The sequence below is a fragment of the Prunus persica genome, chromosome G7 (genome assembly GCF_000346465.2).
Source record: "Prunus persica cultivar Lovell chromosome G7, Prunus_persica_NCBIv2, whole genome shotgun sequence".
Taxonomy (NCBI): domain Eukaryota; kingdom Viridiplantae; phylum Streptophyta; class Magnoliopsida; order Rosales; family Rosaceae; genus Prunus; species Prunus persica.
Genome location: NC_034015.1, coordinates 19,674,017 through 19,687,912, shown reverse-complemented (window position 1 = coordinate 19,687,912; position 13,896 = coordinate 19,674,017). Strand labels below are relative to the sequence as shown.

Sequence of the window (13,896 nt, the reverse complement as noted above, 5' to 3'; positions counted from 1 at the left end):
GCCTATCACAGACTGCCATGTGAAAAAGTTATCTTGCATGGCATGTCGTGATTGGCCAAGGATAGTAAAGCAGTGTTATCCCCATTTCACACAAGTGTTACTTCCTTCTTAGACCCAAAACAAAACAAGGAAAAAATATTGTTTCCTTTTTTTTTAGATGAGGGGTATGCCTTGTATACTTTTTCCCTTTGAATACTCCAAAGCTATACTAATTTTTATACAAATGATAGTTTAAATTACTTCTAAATTATTCTAATATATGAAAATGAGGATTTAAACTTGAGCGTAAGGAGAGAATGACGCACTACTCCAGCATACCTAGAACTATACTATTATACAAAAGGAAGCTCAAGCCCCAAGGCCTCTTTCCAACAAGAGAAATGCTAGCAACTTTTTCTCTAACCTTCTCCTTTGGACCTTCTCTCTTTTTTGCTTGACATGTGTCATTCTTCTTACACTAAAAACAATGTCATTAATATATTATACAAGTTAACTTTTGCTTTCCAAGTTTACCCTTATTAAATGTATTCAATTTATCCAAAATAATTTCACAACTTTCTTACAATCTTTTTTTTTTTAAACGTCAATTATTTTTTTAAAGAAAATGTCAATTTTTTTCAAAAAAGAGGAAATGCCTTTTCTTTTTCTTTTTTTATAACACAAACGACTTTTTTTTCCTCGTGTTAAAATAAATAAATAAAATCCAGACATTTCCTCTTAAAAGCAAATATTTTCTTTGAAAAAAATAATTGACGTTAGAAAAAAATTAATAAGATGGTAAGAAAGTTGTGAAATTGTTTTGTATAAATTGAATACATTTAATAAGGGTAAACTTGGAAAGCAAAAGTTAACTTGTATAATATATTAATGACATTGTTTTAAGTGTAAGAAGAATGACACATGTCAAGCAAGAAAAGGAGAATGTTAGAGAGAAGGTTGCTAACACTCCTCTAAAGTTTCAGTTGCTAGAAACAATGGAATCCATATATTTTGATAGACTTATAAACTACCGTGGGGTTTATTACATTAGAGATTCTATTTACACCAACAGCCCACATGAACTGAAATTTTGTGCATCTTCTTCTATGACAAAGAAAAGTGAAGTGTCAGGAGAGGAGAACAACCCACCTATGCTATTCCCCTTGTTTTCCATTCAAAGTCATTTTGTCACAATCTGCAATTCTTCCTTCTGGTTGAATTTTGTTTTCATTTTTTTCCTTTCCTGTCTATATCAGTGAAAAACCAGACGTACCTGCCTTTACTCTTACCATTCATAATTTTCGAGTGAACATCTGGGACCAAAACTCTATACTTTTGTTGGGTCAAAGTCTCCATCAAACAAAGGCGTTCTTTGTTCACCCTTCACATTTTTCCATTGGCCTCCTTCCGTGAAGCCTGCCTTTACTCTTACCATTCATAATTTTCGAGTGAACATCTGGGACCAAAACTCTATACTTTTGTTGGGTCAAAGTCTCCATCAAACAAAGGCGTTCTTTGTTCACCCTTCACATTTTTCCGTTGGCCTCCTTCCGTGAAGCTTCAATTGAAGTTTTGCCTTCTTGCCTTTCCCGCACGTCACATTTGGCTTTGGCCTGGCTTGTTTTATTACCTTACCTCATCTTCTGCAGACGTTTCTGGTGCAGTGTGGTCCATTATTCCAGTTTTCAGTCGAAAATATGGACAAGAGAAGTGAGTTTTATAGCAATAAAATTTCTTGCAGTTCAAATTTTTGGCAAGGAAGGAGGATTTTGGCTTGTATATATATGTTATGGCAACCATTCAATACAGTTTTCTCTGATCCGGACTTCCACACATTATGTATACATAATGTCAACTGATTGGGCTCCTGGTCTTCAACTCAGATCCTTGACTTATTATAAAATAAGAAAATAAAGCAAACAAAAAATTGGAAATGAAATGCATATATAACTTGCTTCTTGTAAATCGGAAAAATGGAATATAATAAGTTCACACCTTTTTCCTCCACAAATTGGTGGTAGAGTCTTGGTCTCCTCCATTGACAGCACCTTTTTCTCGGTCCAGCAAATGACTTTGAAGTCTCCAGTTTTTCGACATCCTTCAAGGAAATGAGCATCCTCTAATTAACTTGTCCTCAAAACCAGAGTGTTCAAACAGCGGGAACAGACCAACTTGTGAACCTCCCTCCATCACAAAATGACTAAACTCACCCAAACATCTTCTCTCCACACCCATCTCTGCTTCCTTCTCTTCCTCCTCCTCCTCCTCATCAGCCATGCCAACTCTCAGTCATTGCAAGACCAAGAACAAGCTGTCCTGCTAAAACTAAAGTCATACTTGCAATCTCCACCGTTCCTCAGTCATTGGATTCCATCAACATCAAACACTTCCCACTGTTCCTGGGGGCCTGAGATCAACTGCACAAACAACTCCGTCACCGGATTGTCTCTGGTCGACACGAACATCACCCTATCAGTTCCACCCTTCATTTGTGATCTCAAGAACCTCACACTCATTGATCTCAGCTACAACTACTTTCCTGGAGAGTTCCCAAAAGCTCTCTACAACTGTTCAAAGCTAGAGTACTTGGACCTCTCTCAAAACTACTTTGTTGGCAAGATTCCTGACGATATCGACAGCCTGCCTCGGCTTCGATACCTTAGCCTTGCCGGTAACAACTTTTCTGGTGATATACCAGCGGCCATTGGGCGGTTACATGAGCTCAGGAACCTGCAGCTGTTTATGAACGAGTTTAATGGTTCCGTCCCACCAGAAATAGGTAACTTGTCCAATCTTAAAGACCTAAATCTCTCTAGCAATATAAAACTTGTGCCATGGAAAATGCCTTCAAATTTCACCCAGTTGAAAAATTTGAAGACTTTATGGATACGAGAATCAAATTTGATCGGACAGCTCCCTGGAACACTCGGGGAAATGGCAGCACTGGAAGAATTGGATTTGGCAAAGAACCGTTTGAATGGGACAATCCCAAGTGGTTTGTTTCTGTTGAAGAATTTGAGTATAATCTATCTCTTCAAGAACCGCCTGTCTGGGGATATACCTCAAGTGGTTGAAGCATTGAACTTGAAAGTTATTGATCTTTCTGACAACCGTTTAACAGGGCCAATACCAGAAGATTATGGAAAGCTGACCAAGTTAACAGGGTTAGCTTTGTTTTATAATGGTTTTTTTAGTGAGATTCCAGCAAGCATTGGCCGTCTACCAAATCTCATAGATTTCAAAGTGTACGACAATAACTTGACAGGAACATTGCCTCCGGACTTTGGGAGGTATTCAGAGCTTGGAGGGTTCGAGGTTTCGGGAAATAGGCTCACTGGTAAACTGCCAGACCATTTGTGTTATTTGGGTAAGCTGGTAGGACTTGTAGCTCATGAGAATAATCTCACTGGGGAGTTACCAAGCTCTCTTGGAAATTGCACTAGTTTGGTGATAGTCAAGGTTTATGATAATGGGTTGTCTGGGAACATTCCTAGTGGCATGTGGACAGCAACAAACTTGAGTCAGGTACTAATGAACAAGAATTCTTTTACCGGTGAGCTTCCTGAGAAAATGTCTTGGAATCTTTCGCGGCTGGAAATCAGAGATAATAGGTTTTCAGGTAAGATTCCAACCGGGGTGTCTTCCTGGACGAATTTGAAGGTTTTTGACGCCGGTAATAACCTTTTTAACGGTACTATCCCTCAGGAACTTACTGCTCTTCCTAGCTTAACCACTCTTTCTCTTGATCAGAATCAGCTTACTGGCTTCCTTCCATCGGAGATTATATCATGGAAATCACTCAACACTCTTAATTTCAGTCGAAATCAACTCTCTGGACCAATTCCAGAGAAACTTGGTCTTCTACCAGTCCTTACTGAACTGGATCTTTCAGAAAACCAACTTTCTGGCCAAATTCCAGATCTGCTTGGGCGTCTGAAGCTCAACCATTTCAATCTCTCTTCCAATGACCTATCTGGGAAGATCCCATTTGAATTTGAAAATCCTGCTTATGACAGAAGCTTCTTGGACAATCAAGGTCTATGTGCAACTAGCTCATCAGAAAAACTCAGCATATGCAATTCTGAACCCCGGAAGTCCAGCAAAATTTCGTCTAAATATCTTGCATTGATCATAACTTTCGGCATACTTTTGTCCTTGTTGGCTTTGTCCTTATCATTCTTCATGGGCAGAGGTTATTGGAAGAGAAACGGATCAGATTCTTATTGGCAGCTCACCTCATTTCAGAGGTTGAATTTCAGTGTGTCAAAAATTCTCTCAGGATTGACAGAAAGTAATATGATTGGAAGTGGCGGATCAGGGAAAGTTTATTGTGTTCCTGTCAATTGTAAAGGCGATGTTGTTGCCGTGAAAAGGATTTGGAAAGATAAGAAGTTAGAAGAGAAGCTTGATAAAGAATTTCATGCAGAAGTCAAGATATTGAGTTCCATTCGACATGCCAACATAGTGAAGCTGATGTGCTGTATATTCAAGGACAATTCAAAACTACTTGTCTATGAGTACTCGGAGAATCGAAGTCTGGATCGATGGCTGCACAAGAGAAACAGGCCATCCAATCCCTCAAGGTCAGTCCACCATGTTGCGCTGGACTGGCCTAAGAGGTTGCATATTGCAGTGGGGGCTGCTCAGGGCCTCTGTTATATGCATCATGACTGTGTGCCACCCGTTGTGCATCGAGACGTGAAATCGAGTAACATCTTGTTAGACTCTGATTTTAATGCAAAAATAGCAGATTTTGGGCTAGCCAAGATGTTGGTCAAGCAAGGAGAACTTGCTACAATGTCGGCTTTTGCTGGCTCCTTTGGCTACATTGCTCCAGGTAAACCTTACACCCTACAAATGTTAAAGTTCGTTCCTAAAGAAATATGTGTTATTTTTCCTCTCTTTCCATTAGCAATCTCACTGGTTTTTTTTGTTTTTGTTTTTTGTACTTGAATGCAGAATGTGCTCATACAACACGAGTTAATGAGAAGATCGATGTATATAGTTTTGGGGTCGTCCTTCTGGAGTTAACCACCGGTAGGGAAGCTAATGATGGTGACGAACACACTTCTCTTGCTGAATGGGCATGGCGCCTAGCTCAAGAAGACAACCCTCTTGCCGATGCTTTGGACCAGGACATCAAAGAACCTTGTTACTTGGATGAAATGTGCTCCGTTTTCAAACTTGGTATCTACTGCACCGAGAAACTACCATCTGCTAGGCCTTCCATGAAGGACGTTCTGCAAATCTTGCTCCAGTGCAACCAACCAGTAGTTCCAATCAAGAAGATCGAGTATGTTGCTGCTCCTCTACTAAAGAATTCGAAGCGCGAGCAGATACTGGAAGACTGTGATGGTGGTTTGGTGACAAATGTGTGATAGACTGGGTTGAATTCAACGAGGTAACCAATAAAGGGGAAATAAGACTTTCGTTTCAGATTGGTCTGAAGCTGATCAAATGTACCCCATAGGATCTAGGAGGTGGCACACATGACCACGAAGAGTATATTTATGCGGCCAAAGAGAAGATGCATCTATTAGGCCAAACTACCCTGTATATTAGTACCATATGTATAATATTACGAAGACGACTCTTAAAATTAGCATACGTGTGATACTGAGTGTCCAAACTTCACAACAATCAGTAGGAACAGTAAGTTTCGAACTGCAAAAACAAGAGAAAATTGTTGCTGATAGCCCATAAGAATCCTGTTTTATTTGAAAAAAGAGAGTAAAAAATATTCCGTGAAAAGTAAACTACTCACAGTTTAAATCCCCCTATTTTATTACGTAATCCAGGAGAAATGAGCTTATGCACTGATAACACGCCTAAACATCTGTAGAGCAAAACAAGAAGCTGCAGCAAGAAAGCTTAGCCAACTGGCTATTATGATCCGAATTCGCCAATTACAAGCGTTGAAGGGCCATAAATTACGGATGGGATGCAAGATCTCTCGAAATAGGAGCTGAGAACAGCTCCAACTGATCCGAAGCAAATAGTGAAAAGATAGGGAAAATGAAATATACAAAAATTGAGAGTGTCACACTTCATTCCTCTACCCTGGTCTTGACCCTTTTATGACTCCTCTACCTCAAGGTACTGGGAGTGAGAGGCTGCCAGGAGGGCAGCTCCAATTCCGGAGCCATCGTTTGAGTGCTCGACGGAAATGTGCTCAGCAACTTCATCACCCAGCAACTCCTTGAGAGTGCTCTCCATGCTGGTTCGGAATTCGGTGTAGTGCTCATACAAACCACCATCCAATGCTACAACCGACTTTTGCTTCTCTCCCTCCTTTACTGTGTCTCTACCTAACTTCTTCAGCACTCCCATGATCCCAGCAGCAGATAGGCGGGCCCCACGAGTGGCAACTATGTCACATAGCGCCACAACAACCTTTCTCATTTTCAACGAGGTGTTGGAGATCTACAATTATTGACAAACAAACACCATAGACGCATGTCACCTGTCTTGAGATTGACTTAGAAATTCTAAAGAAAAATAGGAATTCTAGCCGCGCTTTCTAAAAGTGCATGTTTAAGGATGTCGCAAAAAAAAAAAACGATTGTACCATGTTCACTCTATGAAAATGTGATTCAATGAAGGATATAATACTTTCAACCTTTTCTTGCTTTTACTTTTCTTACCACCCTCCCAAAAGAATTACGAAAAGGAAAAGAAAAACTGAATTACATTGCACAGCTAGATAACAAAATGATGATTTCATCTAATTGTATGAGCAATGTACCTCCAGGATATCCTTTAGTTTGCTCCCAACCACTCTCAGATCCGGAGAAGTGTCATGATGCATGGCAGACATGTCAGGAGTCCTGCGCATGTTAGAACACCACCATAAAGACTCAGAAAACTCTAAACACTACATAGCAGGCAGTAGAGAACAACAAGAATAGCTAGAAGGTAAACCCTCAAATACTTACCAGAATCAGATCAATGGGCTAATGGGTAGGATTTTGGGTTTTGTATGCAATATTCAATAACCTTTATTAACTTTGCAAGCATGCAACAAAATATTGTACACTCAAGTGAGAGTATTTTACAGAAACAAGTCAATTCAAAACATTAAACCAAATTAAATATGAGAACACACAAACACACTTCATGCTAACAATATTTAAAAATCAAATGGTCTACAAAAAATATTAGAATATACCTTAGTATGAAAGGAACTTTCAGTTTTGGGGGGACAACATCACCAAAAAAGGAAGCTTCTTCAGCCATCTTGCACAATACTCTGCGCACAATGTCCCCTAAATACATGCCAGAAATGATCTTCTCAAAGATCTGCAAACAAAAATCAATTCCATATTATCGCATGTCCATCAAGCCATCCACATATATAGAAACAAGTAAAGGAAAATGCCGTTACCTGATCCCCAGGATTTAAACTCTCAGCATCAAGTGCTTGATCGTATTCTGTCAGTGGAAGGTGTGATGAGCGAAAGTTACCCCACTCCATGTTGATAACCTATTCATGAAAATAAACAATGAATTAGCAATATTCAACCATAGAACTAAACCTTAGCACCAGACAACAAACCATAGTTCCACAATTTGATAGCAAAATTCATATAATAAAAAACTAACCATCTCTCCTGATTTAGGTAGAAGACCATGCCATTTTGGAATGGCATGAGCCCGTTCTACATAAGCAGCATTTGTCCCAGTGCCCAATATCACAGCAGCAATGACATCCTGATTGTGGTATCTACCTCCTGCTAATGTACCAATTGTATCATTGACCTGCATCAGCCTGGCAAGTTAGGATTGTCCAAAATGATTTAGCACTAAATCACCAACCCATCAAGACAGATACTATACCAAACCAGGTTTAAATTAGCTAGTCAATGCATAACAGAAAAACCAGAATTGCTGAAACTAGAAACTAAACTGGACTTACCAAAGCTGTAACACGCATATCAAGGCCAATTTTTTCCACTGATTTGGTCAGCTCTCCCACCACATCTTGCTCAACCTGCACCAATATTAGCAAAGGAAACTGTCAAAGGGGGCACCATACGATAAAAGATTAGTCCAGAGCTACTAAATTTTATTATTGGAACAAATCAATTAGGTACTCAAGGGATAGTAAATAAAGTTTTAGGTAGAACATATGTTAAGAAAGCTCCAATACCCACTTTATCAGGCACAGAGTACTCCAGACGTGATCTACTTGACTAACTACAAACAAAAACCAATAAAGCAAGAGGTGTCAAAGTACCGCGTCTTCAATATTGAAGCCTTTTGTCCACTTAATAAGGGTTCCTGATGCGATTGATGTTTGCCACACAGGAAATGAAAAGGTAAAACCCAGCTCCCTTTGTCTACCAGGAGCAGGATGAAAACCTTCTCCTTCCGTAGCAACAAATTTTGCAAGTGCTTCAGCAATAAAATCAAATAATGCCTGAAACCAAGTCGTGATAAATTATTACCAAGTAGGAACAAATCTAATCAGGTTTAAAAGATTGCTTAAAGAAATACTAACTTCTGAAGTCCCAGTCATCAAATTTGGTGGAATTGAAACTTCGTCAAATTCTTGTTTAACAACACGTTTTTCTTTCCCACCAAGCTGTACACGTATGACACGGAAGTTTGTCCCACCAAGGTCCAATGCATAAAACAGCCCTTGCTCATCCCTGAAAAGATAAGGATGAAAGTAATGGGAAAGTACTACACATCAAATAGGCCCCCAATTAGTCAAACATGTAATAAAGGGGGGAAAAGACACGAAATATGGCTCACACATGGTCAGTCACTCAGCTCAGTTTATTAACACAAACCATCAATATAATCTACCCAGTATGACACTTCGATATACTCACATAACGCAGGCCACAAACCATGAAGAACATGCTAAAGATGGAGACTAATTAGAGAACAATAAAAGCCCCATCATATGCACATATGGGATAAGGAATTTGCAACCTTGTACGCCTTACCGCTAATTTTAGAAAACCAAGCCATCATTTCTAGATTTAGATCAAATATAAAAGGAATTACTTTGAAGCAAACACTCACATGGGAGAGCATGTAAATGCACAATTCCTACAATCAATTACCAGAAGCAAAATTGAGAGCTTCAAATAAATAAAAGAAAAAATAAAGAAGAAATAATCGACCAGGCGACAGAGACTGAAAATCAGACTGTGTAACAAATCAAAAACAGCAAAGGTGATATTGGTAAAAACCTAAGATAAGGAGAAATCAGTGAATACATTATACCCAATACAGAAACATAAAACCAAGTTCCACGAAATCGCCAAATAAGCATAACATCAACATAACTAACCCGTATTTATTAATCAAAACAAATAAATGAGTTACGAATTCAAAAATAAAACAGAGAAAAAATCGATCTTTAGCCCTTCTAAAAAGAAATTAACATTAAAGGCCAATAACTCAATCCAAAAACAGACATTGATTGTCACAGTTCAAAATTATCGAACCCATTTTATCCAATCCAAAGCTCAAATTACGAGTCTTTCAATCCCAATTATTTAAAAAACAAAATAAAGGGCGGGTGAGATAAATTGGAATACCCAGTGGGGAGGTTATCGACGTAGCTGATGAGCATCTTGAGCTTGCTGCCGCCTTCGGATGCGAGGCCAGCGTGCATTTCCACAGTCATGGCGTCAGCCACCTGTCTCAGCTTCCCAATGGGGGTCCCACACTTATCCTCGAACTCCCTCAGTATCGCCATAGCCCGGGCCCACCTCCCCGAGCACTTCATACGGTGTCGTACAACCAGCGCCGCCGCAGCACACACCGCCGCCGCGCACACCACCGCCGCCCCCACCGCCACCTTCCCCATCACCACCACCACCAAACCACCGCTCAAATTACCAAATTAGCTTTTGTTTCTCTCTCAAAAGGATGAATCTTTGATTGGTCCTGAATTTGAACTCTTCTGAATCAGATTTTCTGGTCAGGAATCGATTGGCTGATTGAAAGACTCGTGCTTGTATGCTTGCATGCGTATTGGGGAAGTGAGACAGCTGGAGAGAGACAGAGACTGAGAAAGTGTAAGAATTTGAGAAGATAAAAAGCCCTAAGCTTTAGATCGGACTTGGGGAGGGATACAAATGGAAAATCGCTAATCAAGGAAGTCCAGCCTAATTTATGGGATACTAAGCTGTTTTCTCAGCTTTCTCGGAGAAAAAAGGTAGCGAAAAACGCGAGGCGAGAAGCGAGTGAGTGTATGCATGCTTTAAATGATTTTCTTGGCTCTGTTTGTTTTCTCGGGAAATTTAAGTATTTTTCTTTTTCCTTATTGTCTTTCTGATTTTCTCACATTTTCTAGAAAAATAAAAGTTTTTTTTTAATGAATTTCCCTTTTTTTTATTTTAGAGGGGTTTGGTTCAGAGGGAAATGGGGAAAAAGGGCATGGTTTTGAGTTAAAATTACGAGATTGACCTGTCAATGTCAATGTCAACTGTTAAGCTCTCTGTCTATATGGACGAACATGATTCCTTGAGGTGGTGGTGATTTTTGTAGTTTTCAGTTTAGGGAAGGCTACGTGTGAGGTTCTCCCTCATTCCCATGTGTAAAGTTAGGATTTTCTTAGCTTCCAACCGAAACCTTAAAAAAAACCTAAAAACAAAATAAAAGTTGTAACTTTAGTCGTTAAGAGCAGTTATTGTTGTAATTAAAATTGTGTGTTTAAATTCTCTTTTCTTAATATCGTTTGAATTAAAAATAAAAAATAATAATAATTCATTTCAATTCAAGTATTATATATATATATAACATGTGCTCCTGACAAAATGCTTTGTTCTTCTTTTTATAAAGAAAAAAGAAAACCCCAGGAGTTGCACACTGCAATTTAAATAGTAAAGAATAGTTTAAAATTTGTGAAAATGAAATATTTTGAGAAGTGTACCTCATCAAGGTTGGAAGAGTTTATGGGAAAGGAAAAGTAGACTTTCCCCTGTGTGATTCAATCAAAACCTCTAGTAAACAAGAGCAGCAAAAAAGAAAGATGTTTATGATTTAAGGACTGCCTATCGCATTACCATCAACTTGAGGGCCCACAGAAAGTGTAAAGATACATGTTAAATCTGAGTTTGATTTTCAAGTTAACAACTATAAACCATCCAAATTGGACTATAATCCAACTCAGTGATTAGTCATCACTGAAAAAGAAAGCGGGCAAGTTGCCCCTGAGTTCTCACTGGACACCAGAAGAAAACAGAGGATTCAAATGGAAGCAGACAGCTATTGAAACGAAACAAATCTCCTGGCTGTTGCTTTTCAATTTTCTTAGTTGTATTGTATCTAACTCCTAGCACGCACGAATGAGGAGAAATTTCGTGTACCTATTGGCTATTGCTTTTGAATTTCTTAGTTGCATTGTTTTAACTCGTACAATTCACGGAAGAGGAGAATTTTTGTATAACCGTGACATAAAACATCACGTAAGGAGGGAGAAAAAAACGAATACTCTATGTGGGGGTTGCAAGTAAGTTCTTTTCCACACACACTACAAACATTAGTTTGAATTTAAGATCATCTTCAAAATGGTGGTAAGTTGAGATGAAGATCATGTGACCCTACAAAGCTGCAAGCTTTTGTGCAATGAGAGCATCAAAGATTCAAGTGACTATCTACCAGGGTAGTACTTTAAGTTCTGAGCCAATCCAATTCAATCCAATTCGATCCAGACAAATGTTGAACATAGCCAGATGATTTAGGTCCAGCCAAAATTCCTCAATGGGTCCACCCTCTATTTGGTACTTGTCCTTCATATGTGGAGGTTCCATTTCAGTTCCATCAGAAAAAGGAATCCCACAAAGTGGCCCTAGATTGTATTCAGAGGCATCTTTTTACTCTTCTTGGAGGTGTTTTTGGCCAGAATGTTATTGCCTTTATCAAAATTGAATTAAAAGAAAATGGAAAATGGTGAATTTGTCAACTCAGAATTGGTAAAAAGTTTTGTGCGGACTGCCTTGGGATGGATAGTCCGACAGCTTCATCTGCTGTATTTTATTCGATTCTTGATTGAATGTATGATGATATGGTTATGCTGCTCTTGTTCAACCCAAGTATACCAGAACCCTTTTTTTTTCTTTTTTCTTTTTTGTAATGAATATATTCTGCCCTTTTGTTTTAATGAAAATCTAATCCAAACTGGATAGAACCCACTAGTTGTAACAAATTGGTAAACATCAACTCACTTGGATTTTCCAACAAGCGATATCTCTTACTATTTTTCTCTGTGTTTTATATTCATCTGTCTTAAGTTGATTGCATGAAAGTCTTCTTTCTATATAGTATGTAGATAGATATGCATGCATCATTAATTTAACTATCCTACTCACACCCTTGCATATCCCATTGACTTCATTCATTTATTTATTTGTATTTTTTTTTTAAGAGATTTCCTATTGAAGAGAAAGAAACGATAATATATTAAACTTACACATACTAGACTACACGGATATTGAGACTCGAAATTGCTCCAAACCACTATACTAATTGAGACTTTGCAACTTCATTCATTTATAAATAGAAGAATTGACTTGTTCTATATTATAAAAATATTCTAAATTAGCTCCCCGACCTATATGACCTTTAGTTTAAGCAACACCGAATGTGCACGTCTAACACAAGGAGACAAGAAGAAAGAGAGAAAAAGCCCTCAAATGTCTTCCATGACTACTGAAAATTGAGTAAGTCAATAAAAGCTTTATCCTTCTTTTGCAAGTCTGAAATACATTGTTGACAGAAACAAGCAACAATAGAAAAAGCCAGACGCCACCATCCTTATCCACAGGAACAACAACAACAACAACAAAACAATGCACAACAGAAGGAGCAGAAAAACAAGGCAGCACACAGAGACAGCAGCAGAAGAAGCAAAATTGGTAATGAATACTTGCAAAAGCATGTTTCGTACATCTCCAAACAAAACTTCTGCATGTACAGCAATCACATGTTGTATACATAATGAGTTAGAACTCAAGACATATGATTTGATATGAAACTAGTCAGACAGTTCCTTGGAAGTTGGAACAACTGGAACAAGATAATTCCCAAAGGGTGAATCAAAGATCCTAAAGTTTCCAGTGGCACCATCTTGTTGTGCTTGTGCCACTGCAGCATTTTTGGCCTGTTGAACCCTCAAATTGACTCCAGAACTTATAGTTTGAGCCTCTTGAACCTGCAGACACAACTTTTTTTACCCTCATAATTTACTAGTTATGAAAACATGAACAAGGAGATTGATGAGTAAAACTTTCTTACTGTTGTTACTGAGGTTGCTCCAACTCTGATCTTCTTCTCAACTGGTGCAGCAACATTAACCCCACTATATAATTACACAAGCCCAGTTAGAGGCCTAGGGCCTTTCATTATTCAATTGTTTGTTAAAACGGCTTGTCGTTTTAGAAAAAGACGATGCCTTATGTGTTGTCGTTTTATGAAAGGCCATCCAAAATTGCATAGAACACGACGCTACTTCTTCCCTAGTCCCTACTGCAACTAGATTGTCATGAACCGCCGCATGCATGCCTCAAACTTAGAGAAATATAATATCTTTCTTTCTTTCTTACTTACTTTGATTGTTTGGCAGCCAAAAAGATTCTAAATTTTGTGTCTTTCATTCATGGGTTACCCAAATTTATTCATACCACTAGGCAGGCAACCCAGAGCTTAGCTTTATTCAATAAACAAATTAAAGACCCAAACTTTAAAATACAAAAATTATCAAGAAAATAAATAAGCATGAGGGATTGATTAGTAATTACCTGCCAGACAGTGGTTCAGCAGCTTTTCTCCTTCTGGGTGGAGCAGGCGCCATTGTTGGCCGCTGAGCTTCAGCTCTCTCTGTTTCCAGCTCTGACAGAGTTGCTAATTGGAAGGCCAAGAACAAGGGCCTTATGGGTTTAATGATACAATGAGCTA

At 38.6% G+C, this 13,896-nt stretch overlaps 3 protein-coding genes across 4 annotated transcripts; 1 reads left to right on the top strand and 2 right to left on the bottom strand.

Moving 5' to 3' along the window:
• Positions 982–5,566, top strand: LOC18770900 (receptor-like protein kinase HSL1). Its single transcript, XM_020568110.1, has 2 exons — positions 982–4,816; positions 4,939–5,566. Exons 1-2 carry the CDS (start codon positions 2,176–2,178, stop codon positions 5,355–5,357), a joined length of 3,060 nt encoding a protein of 1,019 aa, XP_020423699.1. The 5' UTR covers positions 982–2,175; the 3' UTR covers positions 5,358–5,566.
• LOC18771791 (hexokinase-1) lies at positions 5,670–10,312 on the bottom strand. Its single transcript, XM_007203810.2, has 9 exons — positions 9,534–10,312; positions 8,480–8,630; positions 8,216–8,398; positions 7,895–7,969; positions 7,582–7,737; positions 7,364–7,462; positions 7,148–7,278; positions 6,725–6,806; positions 5,670–6,402 (listed from the first exon to the last, which is right to left on the bottom strand). Exons 1-9 carry the CDS (start codon positions 9,803–9,805, stop codon positions 6,055–6,057), a joined length of 1,497 nt encoding a protein of 498 aa, XP_007203872.1. The 5' UTR covers positions 9,806–10,312; the 3' UTR covers positions 5,670–6,054.
• LOC109950259 lies at positions 12,650–13,859 on the bottom strand. Of its 2 annotated transcripts, none has more exons than XM_020568688.1 (3): positions 13,740–13,859; positions 13,237–13,300; positions 12,650–13,165 (listed from the first exon to the last, which is right to left on the bottom strand). In XM_020568688.1, the coding sequence occupies exons 1-3, from the start codon at positions 13,790–13,792 to the stop codon at positions 12,977–12,979; spliced, it is 306 nt and encodes a 101-aa protein (XP_020424277.1). In that variant the 5' UTR covers positions 13,793–13,859; the 3' UTR covers positions 12,650–12,976. The 2 variants fall into 2 exon arrangements, with proteins under 2 accessions (XP_020424277.1, XP_020424278.1); XM_020568689.1 differs by having other exon boundaries at positions 12,650–13,153.

Excerpts from the sequence above, each read along its gene's own strand:
- LOC18770900 (XM_020568110.1), top strand. The coding sequence starts at position 2,176 with ATGACTAAACTCACCCAAACATCTTCTCTCCACACCCATCTCTGCTTC. Across the intron at positions 4,817-4,938 it reads CTTTGGCTACATTGCTCCAG|AATGTGCTCATACAACACGA; the intron begins GTAAACCTTACA and ends ACTTGAATGCAG.
- LOC18771791 (XM_007203810.2), bottom strand. The coding sequence starts at position 9,805 with ATGGGGAAGGTGGCGGTGGGGGCGGCGGTGGTGTGCGCGGCGGCGGTG. Across the intron at positions 8,399-8,479 it reads TGATGACTGGGACTTCAGAA|GCATTATTTGATTTTATTGC; the intron begins GTTAGTATTTCT and ends ACTTGGTTTCAG. Across the intron at positions 7,738-7,894 it reads ATATGCGTGTTACAGCTTTG|GTCAATGATACAATTGGTAC; the intron begins GTAAGTCCAGTT and ends AGGCTGATGCAG.
- LOC109950259 (XM_020568688.1), bottom strand. The coding sequence starts at position 13,792 with ATGGCGCCTGCTCCACCCAGAAGGAGAAAAGCTGCTGAACCACTGTCT. Across the intron at positions 13,301-13,739 it reads GCTGAACCACTGTCTGGCAG|TGGGGTTAATGTTGCTGCAC; the intron begins GTAATTACTAAT and ends GTAATTATATAG. Across the intron at positions 13,166-13,236 it reads GAGCAACCTCAGTAACAACA|TTGTGTCTGCAGGTTCAAGA; the intron begins GTAAGAAAGTTT and ends GGGTAAAAAAAG.